The sequence below is a fragment of the Haliotis asinina genome, chromosome 9, assembly GCF_037392515.1.
Source record: "Haliotis asinina isolate JCU_RB_2024 chromosome 9, JCU_Hal_asi_v2, whole genome shotgun sequence".
NCBI lineage: Eukaryota > Metazoa > Mollusca > Gastropoda > Lepetellida > Haliotidae > Haliotis > Haliotis asinina.
In genome coordinates, this window is record NC_090288.1 from 41673689 (window position 1) to 41692539 (window position 18851).

General features: G+C 37.6%; 1 protein-coding gene across 1 annotated transcript in view; it reads left to right on the forward strand.

The window, feature by feature from the left end:
• Positions 1 to 18851, forward strand: part of LOC137297404 (glutamine--tRNA ligase-like) — a 77956-nt gene that overhangs the window by 20729 nt on the left and 38376 nt on the right. Inside the window, exon 22 of the mRNA XM_067829406.1 lies at positions 499 to 624. Within this exon, the coding sequence (XP_067685507.1) occupies positions 499 to 624 (126 nt within the window). The remainder of the gene's footprint in view (positions 1 to 498; positions 625 to 18851) is intronic.

Below are 18851 nucleotides of genomic sequence, written 5' to 3' on the forward strand. Positions count from 1 at the left end.
TTATGGTTTCAAATCCACTTTTGAACTGAATATGTTTCAATGCGTGTTGGTACCACAGCATTAGTGTAAACTGTCAAAAAATGTCACTCCATGATCTTGATGAAATACTGTTCAAAGTGATGGCAAACTCTCTCACTCTGTCGCACACACTGTTCGTGCTTACATTGTGTTCAAATTATTTCCTTTCATATTTCAATATGTGGAAACCACTTCTTTCCTTCACTAGATTTGTTTGTAGTCTGTTTGGTTTAAGGGCTGTGGTGTAGTATAAAGGTCTGAGCATCCTCTTGTCACAGTTAAGGCCTGAGTTTGATTCCCCACATTTGTATGATGTGTAAAGCCTGGTTTCTGGTGTCCCCAGCTGTGACATTACTGAAATATTGCTAAAAGCAGCATAAAACCACACTCACTCAGTTATTTCTAGTTTTGATATTTCAAAAATATTGCTGACTAGACAAAAATACCTAACCATGCCAACAATATTCAATTACCTTGTAGGACTCTTTGACTGTGATAAAAGGCGCAATGGTTGACGTGTCAGTGAAGGGGGCCAAAACGTTCGACAAGTTCCAGTTTGAGAGGAATGGATTCTTCAGTGTCGACCCAGACTCTACTCCAGAATTGGTAAGCTGAATTTTTGTCTGGCATGACTAAACATTCGTTGATATCTTGTTGGAAATACAAACATGTCAAACAGTGATATATGTCTGATAAACATTTCCAACAGGTGTATAAGAGAGAAACTGATTGCTGAAAGAATCAGTTAACAGTCAGGTTGTGGTAATTATAGTCCATGCTCCTTTGATTGAGATAAACCCAGAATCACTTTCTGATGACGGCCTTTGAAAGGTCGTGAAACCACAAGGACTTTAACCTTCCTACTGCTTTGCATTCAATATGGTGATCAAGTATTATTATTTTTATTTAATGCATTATGCTTTGGAAAATTATCTTGAACCGACTGCTCCTTGTATTTAATCTTGTGATGAACCATATAGATTTTTCAGCCTTAACTACTATTTGTAGAAGAATGTCTCTCTCAAAACATTGTACATATAATTAATCCCTCAACATTCTGAATGGCTCCACAAAATGACTATAGTTAGTAACTGAAAATAATGCTTTGCTTCATAATATTTGCTTGTTGAAACACAGGTTTTGTTAGACTTCTGTTTTCCCAGTGTGCTTCCTTCAGATGGAACATGTTTTTATGACAAGGGCCTCTGGAATTAGAGCTAGATTAGTTTGGACATAAACATGACACATTGGTGGTGTTGGAAGTCATCAGTATTCTAAACATGTGTTTGGGAAAAAAACAACAAGACATAACAGTGTTGTTGACACGTGTGAAGACTGTAGACATGAATGTGTTGACATGATGGAGTGACGACTTAGATCACTTCTCCTTACAAGACAGTTATGTGTATGTCCGCTGGCGTAGTTACAAACTCGAATTTCATACCTGTATGTATAGAGCCCAAAGATGTAACATGGTGATAGATGCCTCTGTACCTTTTTCAGAATTTCACATGAAAAGTTTGCACATTCACTTTCACTTTCATTAAAAGATGCTGATAAGTGTTCCTGTTGCTGAGTTGTGATGTCCAGAAAACATGGTGTCCAGATCATGAACATTGCTGTCCAGTAAATAGTGTTTGCAGATTTGTACATAGTAATGTCAAGAAGATAATGTTTTCTGAGGTTTAGATATTTTTGACCAATGTTGAGAGAACAGTTGTTTCAGGGCTGTAGATTTTGCCAGCAGTAATATCCAGTTTCTTGGCTAAAGAAGTGGCTGATAGGAATGTCCATTAAATAGGGTTTCCTGACTATGAAGGTTACTGACATAGTGTTAAAAGAACAGGGTTTTCTGGGATATCAGTTTTTCCAGCAGTAATGTCCAGAAAACAGGGTTTCCAGACTATGGAAGTTGTTGACAGTCATGTTCAGAAAGAAGGTGTTTTGCTCTATAGAGGTTTAACTGAAAGAGTGAATGAGTATGGTGTTATGCCACTTCAGCTATCTCACAGCAGGGTCACAAGAAATGGGCTTCACACAGTGTATCTATGTGGGGAACTGAACTAAGTCTTTCATCATAACGAGCCAATGCTTTAACCACTAAGCTGTCCAACCGCCCCTTTAACTGTATGAGATAAGTAGAGAGATACACCTCTCTTGTTATACATTTATCGTGTATTTTTCACAGGATGGATTTCTGTCAAAATGACTGTAATGAAATCAGTAGTGTGAATGTTCAAGCTGCCTAGACTAACTGCAAGATGAATCACTATTTGTGGCAAGTGGCAAATTAGGACCATATACAAAATAATCCCTAGATGGTGCATGAAAAAAATCTCATATTTCCCTTTTAAACTCCGTTTAAGGTGTTATCATAAAACATCAAGGAAACCCACAAGAAAGCTACACTGAACAGTGAGCCTGAGGCTAGTGCTCCTGCATGTTCATTTTGAAGCTCCTATTGTGTGCCATCAACCTGTCTCTCCAAGCCGTAAATTAGACCCTACAGTAGGGCTCCTCTGTGTTGTAATGTTTCCAAGCAGTATCAAACAGGTTCGTCCATCCATTCCCTCATCACCTGTCAAGGTGCCACTGATCTTATCGCTGCTCGTTCAAGTATTTATCTTATGCAATTCCTGTGTTCAAGTATGGTACTGCTCCTCATCTGTTTTACTCCGAATCTGATGACAGGAGGGTCATATCACAGCATGAGCTGTAGAAGGGGAGCATTCATTGCAGATCACTGGAACAGGGCTGGCTGTTCATCCACGCATAGCCAGTGGTAGAGCCGATTATTGATAGCACTATCGGAGGTATATATAGCCAGGTCTATCTTGATGGTAGGAAGCCAATTAGCATGTAAATTAAATCACGCTTTCATGATTGTTTGCAAGTTAGTGGCCCCCTCCACACCCAGGTTACTCCATTCCTTGCAGTGTTTAAGTGATGATAAAATCAGTTGCAATTTCTTCTCCTGCTGTGAGACCTATTTTACCTCACATTGAGTTGTTCCAATTTTTCAGTTTCGGCCTCATTAGAAGACCAACTTGTTATGTTGTGAGAATGAAGGCGAAGAGATTGACTAATTGAGTTTGACGGTCAAATTGAGAAAAATGCTGCTTGATAGAAACTCGTTTTATGAGTTGTGATCCCTCTTTAAATGTTTCAAATGCTTTAGACTGCATGTTATTAGAAGGTGGAGGCCTGTTACAGTAGAGGCTTGGAGTTCATTCATTGCAGTCTCCTTGAGAAAGATGGAAGATGATTACATGTCCATGGTCTTAGATGTTAGGCAACGGTCTGGAGAGGTTTTGTTGTAACAACTTAAGATGTCTTGTAAGCCTTCTTTTAGCTCTACGTTTGTTCTGATTAATTTTTTTGAATTTGAACGAACAGAACTTTCTTCAAAGGAAAATTTGATTAAGGCGTTATTGTAGACTTCATGCGAATTTATGTCTACTTAAGGTGTGTCTTTAATTTAATGACTATCCGGTTGCTGTAATAATTAGTTTGTCTAAAGGGAACTAGTAACTTTAATCATGCGGCTTTGACGGTGAGTGTTTGAAGATCCAAATCCTTTAAACATGTTTAATTGCAACATCTTAACCGTAATCAAATTAGGAAATAGATGTTACAAGATTATCACTACCATGGATAAAACTGGTTTGTCATTTCTTGTCACTCTGCTTAGTTTCAGTGTTCTGGTGAGTGACTAGTGTTGGTAACCAAGGATCTCACACCGCTTTGTTAGAATGTTACTCTTAAAACACTCCTATGATTAATTTTCATTATTGAAAATCAAATAATTTGTCAAAACTGAAGGTTTTGTTTTTGTTCAGTATGCAGTCAGCAATACTCAGTCTATATGGCGGGGGTCTGTAAATAATTGTGTCTGTACCAAACAATCCGGTGATCAACATCATGAGCATCAAGTCTTGTAGTTGGGATACAGTGACATATGTCAATCAGTGAGCCTGACCATGTGATCATGTTAGGGTTTGCTGAGGACAAATTCTAAACAGGGTCTTTACATTTGTCAAGGTCAAATGTCATTTCAGGAAAATCTGTCCACCTTTGCTTGCTGAACAATGATTGGTTAATTTTTTCAGCTTCAATCACTTGAATCACTTGAATCACTTGAATGGTTGGTTTAGTGAATGCTCTTGCTGAGCCCATAATGCAAATTGTGATTTCTGCACTTTCACACTAAATATATTATAAAACCTGTTACGACCGTTATGAATTTTTTTCATGTTGATTTAAAAAAATTTACACTTGTTACAAGCTCACATATAGGCAACTGAATGGGTTGAGTCGTTAGGCTTCGTGACTCTGTGAATGAATACCATGCCCTCGGTCATGGTGTCAGTTACTGTCAGTCCACTCGTCACACTGACGACTCATGCTTGATTTTCCACATAGATACAGTTTCTGAAACCCATTTCTGGTGTTCACCTGCTGTGATATTGATGGAATATGAATAAATGTGGTGTAGAACTAAACTCACTCACTCACTCGTATACCTAGAGCTTACAACCAATACACACTGTAGGTTTCAAGAACTGATATCATTTGATAAACAATTTTAGCCTTGGACCGGTTCATGGATATCATCTGTAACATATATCGTTTCATGAAAGCTGGATATCAAGTGATATTATGTCAGTATGTGGTATTGGCTCTGATGATAGCAGATCATCAGATTTGATTATCCTTTCTTCAGTTTGTTGTTGAAATGTTTCAGATTACTAAACTTAAAGAATGACCTTCAAATATCCAATGAAATGTCATTTAAGGAACAAAGAAAAGCTTTTATCGAAGTGTCTGTTTGTTGTACTAAATGTCAAGGTTTAACTCTACAAACTCAACAAAAATGTTAAGGACTGACCCAATACATGTATTCATCATTGAAATATTATAAGGATCATCATATGAACTATTAAATTGGAGTGGTCCTTAATATTTTTTGTTGATTATGGGTACAAGTCATGAGCCTGGAGAAGTACTGAGGTGATCGTAAGTCATGAAGGTATAGTCTGATTGCAGTGGAAACGTACCGATGAATTTCACAGTCTAAATTTTACCAGATTTGATTTGCTGTTATGTTTATTAAAGTGAAATTCATCGGCACATTTTCACTGCTGTTAGACTATAACCTTAGTGCAATGTTAAATGTTGCAAATAATATAGGTGGCTTTGTGAAAGGGACCCGTGAAGGTCCGAGGTAGAATGGGCCGTCAGCAACCCATGAAAAGGGACTATGCTTATCGTAAGAGGCGACTAACATGACTGGGTGGTCAGGCTTGGTGGTCAGTTGGTTGACACACATCAACGGTTCCCAATTGCGCAGAATTGCTCATGCTGTTGATCACTGGATTGTCTGGTCCACTGACTTGATTATTTACAGATAGATGCCATACAGTTGGAACATTGCTGAGTGTGGCATAAAACTAAACTCACTCACTCACTTCGTGTAAGGAACCCTAGGATTATAATTAGTCTTGATGATGAGTGGTCAGGTTGCTGATTTGGTTTGTGCACATCATATCCAAACAGCATTGGTCAGTGCTCATGATGTCAATAACTGATTTGTCTAACTGTCATTCACAGATTTACAAGCCGATATGATATATCTGGCATATAGCTTAGTATAATGCTCAACAACAAGGTAGGGTGGCCCAGTGGTCAAAGCATTCGCTCATCATGCCGAAAACATGGGTTCGATTCCCCACATGTGTACAATGTGTGAAGCTCATTACTGGTGTTCCCTGCTGTGACATTGCTGGAATATTGCTAAAACTGGTGTATAACAGAACTTGCTTCACTTCACATCAGCAACAAAGTTATTGAGAGCCTTTTCTGGAGTTCCCAGTTGTGATGCTGGAATATTATAAAATGCTTCATGATGCCATACTCGCTCTATCCTTGGACAACACCTCTGTTTTAACTTGTCATAGAATTATGTGTTTGTCTTTGTATCACATAAGCCCATGATGTTTCATGTTGATAGGACACCATTTTATGGAAGTCACCTTTCTGTAAGAAAAATTCATTTTATGTTTTGTCAGTAGTTCTCGCTGATCCCTTATCATGGTTATGTTTTTTAAAAGCATCACAAAAAGGGTAAAAGTACATGTATCATGTACGTCATTGCTTGGTAAAAACTGTTAAAAGAGATTCGAAACCTATGAATTTCTGACATATGTAGTTAATTGAATATGATCTGGAACACATGATTTTTGTAAGATGTATATGTTTGATAAAAAGTTTGTTTTGTTGTCATGGAAACGTGATATTCTTCATTGTGTGAGGACATCTATGATTTGCATAGTTAATCATTTGTTTTTACAATTGTATAGGTTATAGTGTAGCTTCATTGAAAAAATTTTGTCAGTGTTTGAAAGTTTTCAGCATCTGATGAAAGAACTCCTCATTTATCATGTGACAGATTTATGTAATGAAATACTGGTGGATAATATAAGAAGTACCTGTACGATTTCTACTTCGTGTAACACTTAATGCAAAATCCATAGTAAGATACTGTGTGGAAGAAGTTGTCTTAGTGGTGTGTTTCAACCTTTGGCTAATATCAAAACAAAGTGACAATTAGTGGAGTACAGCTTTTAATTCAGCTGATATTTACAAGGATTGTGTCACAAGACTTGCATTGACTCCGAAACAGTGTGCAACTATTTTACCTCGAGTGAGTGAGTTTAGTTTTACGCCGCTCTTAGCAATATTTCATCAATATCATGGCCGGGAACTCCAGAAATAGACTGCACACATTGTACCCATGTGGGGAATCAAACCCAGATTTTCAGTGTGATGAGTGAATGCTTTAACCACCCTCATATCATTAATTAATTCTTTTCAAATCAAACCAGAGTGCAGAGTATTTGCTTTCTATTTTGCAATTCAATTCCTACCCTGACAGGATATCTCAGGTACTTTCTCAAAATCCGTCAGATCTCTGCACTCTAACACAGGGGTTTGAAAATGAAGTATAACTTGTAAAAATACCCAGGGAAAATATCAGTTGCTTACTTGTATTTCTAGCTAAGTAGAGTACTGCCCTTTACCAAGAAGAAGGGTGCTAGGGTTACCTTGTTTTTGGAGTCAACTTGGGAAGACCATTGTTAATGTTCCTTGTTGTGATATTGCTGGAATATTGCCAAAAGTGGCATAAACCGTCACTCACTCACTCACTCACTCACTCACTTTCACTCACTCACTCACTCACTCACTCACTCACTCACTCAAAAAGAAGCACCTCTGACCCGAGTTTGAGACGTCATGTACAGTTCTTTACTCTGCATGTCTTGCCATGACATCATGAAATGCCGTGAGATGGACAGTTAATAGCAATATGTAACTAGGTGTCAGTTTTGGACACATTTTGGTTTTTCATATTTGGGGAAAATGCTCCCAGTTTCAGAGACGTAGAAACTCAGATTGGAATTGGAAACCATCCTCTAAAGCTAGTTTCCTCTAGAAATTTGTAGCAAACATGTTGCAAAATGCCTTTGCTGTGTCCCTATTAGATACTGATTTTCGTTATCTTAGGGTAATGTGTTGATAGCGATAATGCTTATTGCAGGAGTTTCTTAAGACCACCACACACACACACTCTACTTACATATATGGAATAATTTTGAATGTTAAACACTGTTTCACAATTTCACAATTTCACATAACGTCACCAAATCCATTTGTTTGTTCCATGCCTGCCATATTTGCTGCTTTGACATGTTACTGAAGTTGCAAGGCCCTTTGATGTACTATCAGGAAATGTCAACATTGATTTGTTTTTTACCAGATTGGTATCATGTTATTGTGTCTTTGATATTCATGGTGTTGGGAAATGGTTCTGAAGTTCAAGCCTATCCACGTAATATCTGTTTTAGCAGTCACAAAAAGTGTGGGCCTTTGAATGGTGATTGTGAGGAACAAGTAACGATTAACATTGCTTTGATGAGTGCTGACAGAATCAGACTCAGTACATGTTTATCACATTCACGATCATACAAATAAAGTCATGGAAATTTCAGGTTTAGAGGGTCAGCTGCAATGGTGACTTGCTTATCTCATGATGTCACTTAATGAATTTCGTGGTTGTAAATCGTTTGCTTGTCTCCCTGAAGACCCAGGCTCCAGATTCTGGTATATTGGTAACTACAGAATTAAATCTTGTTGACAGAAAATTAGTGGGTTAATGTTAAAGTATTTGCTGAAGATGTAGGTTTGATTTCCTGAAATTTTGGTAACATCGGAGTTGAATCTTGTTGAAATAAGGGTTGCTTTGGTTGCTAGAGCTTGAAACGTTTGCTTGTGATGCCACAGATCCATGTTTGATTCCTTTGCTTACTGAAGTGTAGTGCCAGACATACTCAACAGAGGACAGAAGGGAAAAATTACTCTCACATACAGCCTTGACCTTGTTCCATGCAGCTGTATGTCAGTTTTAGTACTGGGATATTCCTGCTGTACCAGTGAAAGTTCAAGACTGGTACAGACAAACCAGTGTCTGACAACATGAACATTAAGTGATGGGTTCGCTGGTATCAGCTCATAGTCTTATTGGGGTGGTTGGGTAGCCTAGAGGTTTAAGTGTTTGCTCATCACGCTGAAGAATCAGGTTTGATTTTCCACATGGGTACAATGTGCGAAGCCCAGTTCTGGTGTGTCTGATATATTGCTGGAATATGGCTAAGAGTGGCATAAATCTATACTCACTCCCTTATTATTGTTATTGCTGTGTATTGCCACCTTACCAGAACAGATCACTGAAGATATAGGTTAGAACTGGTCTTCAGTAGCCCACGCTTGTGGTAACAGCCATCTAATGAGATTGATGGTCAGATTCCTTGACTTGCGTGCTCATGATGTCAATCACCAGATTATCTGGTCCATACGTGATCTGCTTAAGACCACCCAAGATGGAATATCGCTCAGTGTATTGTTAAACAACAAACACTACACCAGTAGTGAGGTTCTGGAGATGAAATCAGACCTGGATTCTCAACAGGGTGTCTAGTTTATCATTGTGATCATTGCCAGAGTAAACATTGAAAGTTGGCAACCAGTATTTTGAATTCATCAGAACAAGTGATATTTAACAGAGGCTTCAATAGGTACACAATCAACATGTGAAATAACAAGCCATGAGTTTCCCAAGTCTGTTAAACAAAGTTGCTTCATGCCCTCAAGCTCAGGAAATGGATGATGTTCGCATTCATATCAAAAGCTAATTTGAAATATTACAAACTAATTTGAAAATTTGTCCTCAGGTGTTTATGAGAATTGAAGTTCATCCAGCGCCAGACCTAAGAGCTAGACATACTCATCTAGACATTTATATACAAGAAAATGGTGGCACAGAAGTAAATTGGATTGATTTGACTTTAAAATATTTTACGTATTTTAAGGTTTGGTTTTTCAAACATTATCTTTAAAAACCTTCTTGAAATGTGAGGTTTGAGTTTTAGAGTGAGTGAGTTTAGTTTAGTTCCAATTTTAGCTATATTCCAGCACTGTCATGGCATGTGAAATGGGTTTAACACAGAGTACATATGTGAGGAATCAAACTCGTATCTTCAGCGTAGCGAGTTAATACTTTAACCACTAGACTACCCCACCACCCTGTTTTAGAACTCATTAGTCTCAGATACACAAACAAGCATTTCTTTTGACTAGTAGTTATTGTAGCTAAAAGTGAAGAGAATTATCATTTAAATACCTGCATGTTATCAGAAATTCGTCATCAACTGTTGCTAGATAATGCCTGTAAAATGCTTGATGAGTGGCCATTATCAAGTCCTTTGTTAGGTGACGTCATAGGAAGCTCAGCTCTTGATGCTTGCTTATTTGAACTTGGCTTTATTATTGCCGGTATTTCTGACCCACGTTCATCACATGTACTTGTGCCATTATGCACTTCCTTGCCAGTGCCAACCTTAACAAATGTGCCATAAATTCCAACATACAGCAATGAAAACATTGACATGAACTCTGATGTTGTCGAACACCTTCGTGGGGCAGTTAATAAAAGACATCAGGCTTCTGCAAATATTAATGCCCTGAAAAATAGTGTTATCCTTGTATCTTGATAACATTTGACATATACTTTACTAATGGCGAATGTCTATTAGTCCTAATAACTTTAGTTTTCTACAGTTCTTACAAGGACTTTGCTACCTCTGCCAATATTCTTCACTGTTTCAACTTCATCCTGTTTTTGCCAAGGGGGTCTTGACAATTTTCTGCCTATAACATGTAATTCCTAAAAAATGCCATTTGAGTTCTGCACTTTGTTATAATCCTTAAAAGAATATCTCCTAAAATTCTGACATTGTCCAGGTTTCTAGCATATCAATATGAATTAATCTCTGGTTCCACAGACTTCCTGTACATCGTCATAACATGGCCTGAGCCAAGATTACACTGCTGTTGAGCATAAACACAATCTAATACAGCCTATTTGTGGATTGGCTCAAACACGATGCGTTTTCACCTGACGAGATAAATTGTTATTTTCTCCCTGTATGAACAGAAAGCCTTTCATGCTGGATGACAACCTGTCCATCAGTAGACACAGATAGCAGGATGGCATTTTGTATCGTCAGAATTTTATGTACATAACTGGTGAACCTCTTTTGCGGGAGTGTGCGTGAGACTGGATGTCACATGGCATTGTAGGTAATGAGTTTATGAGGGGTCTGGTGTGGGGATCAGAATCTACTATGTGTGATTGTGTTGTTGGTGAAAGGTTTTAAATGGAGATTGTGTATAGGGTGTTCATGGGAGTCAAGGATGATGGTGGTGGTGATTGGAGCTCATTGTCTGTGAAAGATGTGGTATGGCTGTATGCCATTTTAAATAGTAGTGTGAAGCCCGAGTTTGTGATGCTGGTGAAAGGTTTTACATGGAAATTACGTATAGGGTGTTTATGGGAATTGAGGAAGACAGTGGTGGTGGTGATTGGAGTTTATAGTCTGTGGGGGATGCGGTTTTGAAGTATGCTATTTTAAGAAGTATTACAAACCCCGAGTTAGTGAGGCTGGTGAAAGGTTTTACATGGAGATTGCTTATAGGATGTTAAGGGGGAGTCAAGAATGACATTGGCGGTGATTGGAGCTAACAGTCTATGAAGGATGTGGTATGGCCATGTGCCATTTTAACAACTGCTATGAAGCCCGGGTCAAGGAAGATTTTTTCAGGTCCAGAAAGATCAGCTAAATTTAGTCCATTTCATGCATATGTTAAAACTAGAATCTACTGAAAATGATTCCATAATGTACTGGTGGAAGCTGATGTAGAAACATATAAAGGCCTTTCTCTACTCTTTTCCAGTTCCCAACACATGCTTTGTATATGAAGTATGTGCGAAAATCTTGGAATGAATAAAGAAATGCTTGCACTTTGACCATTTTTTACCTCGCATCCTCATGAAAGTCAGTATGCACCAAATATGTGATACACAAAATAACAAGTAATAAGGACTGGGCTTTCTTTTGCTGTTTATGACGCTATGTCCTTTGAGTTTCAGGTGCCCCAGTTGTACAGAATATTGATATCTCAGAATCTGAAGGCCAATGCAGCTGAAATTTTGTATAACTGATCCAAGCTGTAGTGTTTCTGAAGAGTGCTGACAAACGGTTCGCTCCTGCTGATTATTTTTTCATAGGGTAATTGAGTTACAGACCCTCAAGGATATGCTTGTTTCTGGTCTTGTTGAAGTTGGACCACAGACATTTTTTCACATGGTCTTAAAATAATTGTGTTTCTGCTAATTGAACCTATGGTTGATAGCATGGGCAGCATCTCCCGCTTATCACGCCTGGCCACCCAATCCAATAACTTGGTTTCTGATATACAAATGTACAGCACTAATACTTTGAAATTGATTTGATAAACATGGAGCAGAGATTGATTCATCTAACAGGTCCCAGACCAGAACAGCCATCACACAAATGTAGCCAAGATGTCTGTTTGACAAACGCCCAGCATGTTTTGTGTAATTTTATAACCAACTCCTGTCTAAAGTTTGAGGGAATTACTATAATCTATCCACATGGTTTACTGGTGTTTAGATTCCACAGTGCTGTGTTGACAAGCTGTTTACACTGCGACATGTGCTGCCAATGTTCTGGTACCGCTTTGCTGACCTGTGAGCATGTTCAACAATAAATACTTGCTTCTGTCGCTGGCAAACCTTGTTTCTGTATCATTCCTGTAACAGGCTCATAATGAAGGGTAGAGGTCAGAGGTCAGATATGTCACATCTCTCCTGCTGTTTGACATGCCACCAAAAAACATTTTTACAAAAAGGTGGCTGTGTTTTACTAATGACTTTGAAAAGTTAATGGTTTTTTTTGGTGAGATTTCCATATCTTAGTGTGGAGAATTCAGATTGATATGAATACCTGTACCTGCTGTGGAGATGATGACGATGATGATGGTGATGATGATGATGATGATGATAATGATGATGACAGTGATGATGGTGATGGTGATGATGAAGAAACAGTAATGAAATATCAGTTGTTTCATGCTACATGTATGCTAGAAATGGCATTTAAGTATAAACTAGACCTTTAGTTTTCTCTTCAGCAAATTTCATTTTTAACTTTGCAAACTTGATGGTAAGTGTCAATCAATCAGTTCATGATTGATCACTGGATTGTTTGCTCCACATAATTAGTTATTTACAGACAGCCATCATGTAGTTGAAGTATTGTGTAGCCTTAGACAACAAGCATACAAAACAAACATGCCACCGTAACCCAATTTTTCTAGGACAGTGCTCATACTATTGATCACTGGGTTGTCCTTGCTCAGACATGATCATTTGCAGACTGCTGTCATATTGCCAGAATATTGCAGAGTCTAGCATTAAACAACAAACCGACAAACCTGTGCAAGTTGTAACAAGTGACCATGAACCGTTGTTCAGGCACCGTGACCCGCTTGTTCAGGCACTGTGACCCGATGTCATCATGACCATGTGACATGGAATATTACAGAGTGTGACATTAAACAACGTATAACACATAATTGCTATATTTGAAATATGGACAGGAACATCAATTCATATTTCAATGTATTAAAATAAAAAAAAGAAATCTTCTTTCCCAACATATGTAGATAGTATTACTAGTACTTCAATGAATGAAACAGCCTTCACTTGAAATATCTGGCTTCTATGCAATTGCCGACCTAATTGTTCTCTGAAGGAATTCAATCAGGTTGTGCGGGTATTTCCATTTAAGGGGGGAAAATCAATTGAATCGTGAACGATGCAAAGCAAAATATTTCTTGAAAAAACTTAATGTATGCAAATAGCTTCTGGACAATTGAAATTTGATGAATAAAAACTAATTTTTGATTTGTTTATGGCATGAATAATTATTGTTATTAAGACTAATGTATCGGTGGAAACAAATTGGAGTAATTGTGTCTCTCAGTTTAATAAAATGCAGCTAGAATTATGAAAAAATCACCTTTTTCACAGCATGGAGAAGCAATGTAGGGACTGTTTCAAAAGTGAAAGATTCAAATAAGTCTTTGATGAGACCAACAATGATCTTGTTTATTTTGCAAGATTAATGACTTCTTGAAGACATTTAGCATTAGGAAATTGGTCATAATTTGTTCTGGAACACTTTTTTGAATTGCGTAGTTGGATGAAACAGTGGGGGTCCAATCTCTTTCACCTGGTAGGTGGGCAATTCAGTGTCATTTAATTAAAAATATGGAATGTTTAATGGGTTTGTACAATCCTTAAGTAACCCATGCTGAGTGAAAAATGTGTCTGGATGACTGTTTTCACTGGTTGGATTTGATCGGGCAGGACGATCTTACAGGCTGTTTAATGGTACACCTGTTTTGAAGTTTATGATGATTAAAGTCACTTTGCTATACAGTATAATCTACAAAATATGGATTACAGAATTCAGTTTTAGTTATTTCAAAATATGTTGCTCTTATTCTTTATTAAGTTTCGTACTTACCATTTTCACACAATAAATTCAGGAAAAAAAGAAGTTATAATCCTGTTCAGTCACCTGTAAAATGACATGCCAATGTGATCACGTGTTTCCAGTGACTTTACTTTACATACAGTAATTGCTTGCTGTTGTTTTGTAATGCCACACAAGTGATACACAAGTTTTGGTGATAATAGGCCCAACTGCTTTTGTTTTGTTGTTGCCATAAACACTTTCAAAAAGTAGAAGATTATCAGAGTAAGGGCTAAATTCCTTTTCATCTGTGACATATCATGATATCCCCTTATCCTTTTTCTAATTTTCATTTTTACGCTTTTGGAAAAATATTTTAAAGAGGTTTCTCAAATAATGTGCAATTCGTCTATTTCCAGATATCAGTGGCATTCTGCTCGTTAATTGGATACAATAGGGGAAATACCTCTGTTGTTGAGGCTCTGTTTAAATAATGTGTGATGATTCGTTTGTTAGCGGGTACTGTTCGAAATCTCCGTCAGCACTAGCTTATATATGAAACATACCATTTTGACTCTTTAAGGGTCAAATTATAGGATGGGCTTTTATATGATAATGTACTTGCCCACTTACTCACTCTTTCACTCTTTCCCCCACTCACTCACTCATCCTGAAGACTGAACCTGTACTACCAAGGTACAAAACATGGAAACATACACCAAAGCCCCAGGCCACCATTCCAGTCCAATCCAGTGCGGAATCTCCTTTTTGTTACAGCTCGGAGCAATGCTGCTTTTTAAAGTGACAGTTAATTTGGGGAAATGCTTTAAGAATTTGCCACACCCGGGATTTTGTTTTTCTACAGCTCTGCTGTGTGTGTGTGCCTTTGTCAATATTTATTCCCCTTTGGCACACAGATAACAGACAGGTAGATGGCAGGATTTGTTACAAACAACAACAGGCGAGATAACCGACAGAGATGGGCCAAGAAATGAACGATGGAACTCGGATGGTTAGTCTTCCAAGTATGTTTATTGTTATCAGAGCCTAGCTCTCTCCATGGCAGTGTTCTGTTATCTTTATTGATTGAAACAGCGAAACACAGTTCCAACTTTTGAATTAAGACAGTAGGTGAAAAAAGAATAAAATTTGGCTTTTGTTTTGCGGATAAAAATTCTTCTTTGGCAATAATTATCTATACCAGAGCTTGTGACTATATGAGTTTTTTAAGCTTTTGCCATCAACAATTTGCAAAATGTATATTCTCCTTAAGTGTGTACTGTTGAAGAATCTAGTTCCATAGACCATCAGTGTGATAATTAAGCAGTCCTATTTGTTTTGGGGAGAGGACATTGGTCAGACATTATTATGGTTCAAGGACATCCCCAAAGTCATAGCGTGTGAAAGAGCTTGTTTGCTAACAAGGTTAAGAGGCTTTTATTGGAACACAGTATTTTTTTATTGTCGAAACAGGACTGACAGTGAATTCGCAAGTTAGATAATGATGTACATGAAAGGTTAAGATCACAGTAAAGATAATTTGTTTTGCGTTTCCACATGGCACTTAAATACCTTGTCATGAAGATTGTGTATTGTACCCCACCACAATGCGGAAGGGGGACTACGTATTCAGTAGCATCTGTACGTCTGTCTGTACATCTGTCCGTACTTGCGTCCCGATACTTGTTAACACAAAACTGTTGTTCCCAATGTCTTCAAATTTGGTGACAGCTTACTTTGGAGGATTATGCAGAAAACAGTTGATTTGGATGACCTTGACCTTATTTTCAAGGCCACCATGACTCTTGTTAATGCGATATATCATGGACTGTTGTAACCAGTGTCTTCAAAATTGGTGACAGTCTACATTAGGGGATTACACAGACAGCAATATATTTGCATGACCTTGACCTTATTTCCAAGGTCACCCTAACGCTTTGACCGCTTTTTAAACTCTTGTTAACACGATATCTCGTACACTGTGTTATCCAATGTCCAATGAATTTTGTGACGATCTTATTTTCAATGTGACCACAACACTTTGTTCACTCTCAAATGTTAATGTAACATCACATAAAACATTGTACCCAGTGTTGTCAGTTTTGTTGACAGCCAACACAGGGTGACCATGCAGATCATGCAGTCATTTCACGCATCTTGTGTGTGACCAAAAACTAGAAAGTAGTGAATATATTATGAATGTTATTGTCTTCCTTAGCAATGGGGGATATTGCCACGTTCGTGGCAAACACTTGTTTAATGTTTTCCATGTAGTGGAAATTCTTCTTACTGCTTAAAATCTTAAGGTTTCACAAGTTGCAATAATCTACTTTCAGTGAGTGATGTATATTTGGTTGAAAATGTAGTGGGCATGTTGTTTAGAAAAAAGTTTCCCGGTTAGATATAGTCTTCAGCAACCTATGCTTGTTGTAATAGGCAACTACATGTAACTAACCAACAGGTTGTCAGTATTGCAATTGTATCCCAGTTGCATACATGATGCTCATTCTGTTATCACTGGATTGTCTGGCCCATGCCTAAATATTTACAGACCAGCATCATATAGCTTGAATATTGCAGAGTGCAGGGTTAAATAAACAAACTAACTAACAAACACAGCATCAGAATGGAACCCCCATTCAGTAATATTCCAGCTGTATCAAGGTGGTATGTGAAAAATCGAGTCTGAACTAGACAATCCAGTGATCAACAGCATGAGCATCAGTATGCGAAATTGGGATAGGCTGACTAACTTTCTTTAATATAGCATGAAATGTTTTGGAATTTCCAGTAAACAATTTTTTTACTATTTAGTGTGATAAGAGGATGTCATATTACCTGACTGACTTCAGTATCTTCGTGTAGACTTTGTCAGCCTGTTCCTGAAGTCATTCACCAATGACATTCCCTGATGTCATGCATTGATGCCTCAACCTTCATCCAACCCCAAGTATATTTCAACATGAAAATAATTATATATAATTCCCTTTTTGTGGTTGTTTACTAAATGTTGGTGAAATGTCTTTAAATTCTGCAGCATTGCAATGTCATTCTTTATGCATAGAAGCACAGATTACATCCTAGGTTCAAACAGTTGAAAAAACCCCTTATATTTCTTGTCCTCCAGTATGTGACACTTTACGTCATTCTTGTTTACCATGCACAAATTCCATGGTTGTATATCACAGCACCACTGACATATCAAAACGCACCCTGTGGACACATGCACAAAAATCGGGATCATAAACGTGTCTCCTTGAGGATACAGATGTTTGGGGAACTTGTCTCATCTTAAAGAAGTGTCCAAGATGCTGTCGTGAGCAAGATGTTGCTGCAGTGCAAGTGCCGTTATCGAAGCTCTATCAACATCGTAACTCTGATCTATTGTGTTCGCTGTCACTGATAGCCGATAAAGGAGAGAATCGGCAACACTGCTCAACCCTTTTAGTCATTCTGTACCAAGAATGTTCATGATAAAATCAGACGGGCAAATTTCTTGAGTTGATTAAATCTGGAGACTCCAAAAAAATAGCTTGCAGTCTGTTACATTGATTAAATCTTTAAGATAAAGTCTCTGCCGTTGTTTTATGCAATTCAAAATTGCAGCAGTGCATTGATCGTACCTTCGTGTTATTGTTTCCCAATTTGGCGGCCATTAGTGGATGTTTAATCAATTTGTGCCTGCTGATCCCAGACTCGACTCCTGGTCGGCGACTACAGCGATTCAGTAATGTTCCGAAGTCACTCAAATCGCTATTAATGGAATACCGCTGTCTGATCAGTTTGATGTCTGTGTAGGAAGGTGGAATGGCCAATGAATGCATCCTAATGCCGACTTAGCATATACATGACTGTTTTATTGTGTTTGGGGCTTGTGTCCCAAGGTGTCGATTACAGAACACTGGCTCCTGCATGTTATCTTTGAGCAAGACAGGATCAAATGGTTGGAAGTCTCTCGGGGTATATAATCATTTCACATTTAGGGGGATTACATATTTACTTAGATTGAGAATGTATTTTGAAAATATTGCATACTGAAGTTTTATTTTGTTTACGATCATCATGGGCAAAATAACATTATATTAAGAATTATTAATCCAATGTCTAGTCATGATATTGGATATGCATTCTGAACTCATGAAATTTGATATGTTACTGTATTAGAATGTAAGAAGTTTGGTTGGAATCAATTTTTCATTTTTTTATCATAGCGGCGTGATTTTTGTTGCATGTCTCTGAAATCGGTAAACAAAATTAACACACTAGTTTTGAAAACACAATTTTATCTCATTTATAAAGTCTCCTGGTCTTAATTAGATTAAACTTCTCAAACAACGATAAATCTTATTGTTTTTTGTTAAAATGCTTTGTAGTCTTAGCAAGCGTGCAAAGAATGAAAATTACAAGGATTCTTGTAAACAAGGACTTAAAGATTGGAATGAAAAACAAAAAAACTTTGATGTATTGTCACAGCTAAATAAACAAACCGATTCCAATCTATGGAGACTGCGGCTGCTGTGTTTAATGTAGTTTGTCGTACAGCCTGTGGAAGTCTAGAATATATTTCAAGTTTCAGAAAAAGAAGGAAGTCTCAGGGCTCATTTTTCAGTTAATGAGTATAATTAAGAAAGTTTTCAGTAAAATATGTTCATTTAAGAGACTAGATGTGAGTCTATGCTCAATAGTCAGTTATTGAGTGTCAGGAAACATTCTGGTACATCTGTATATCAGCTAAAACCTATCCATATATCTGTTAATGATACTTCATCATGCAGTATTTATACAGGCAGCATTTCCAAGTTAATAAGTTTCTGGGAAGGTTGTTGGAGATGTCATTCACTATAGTATATGGTCACTCGTGTTCTTGAATTCGTG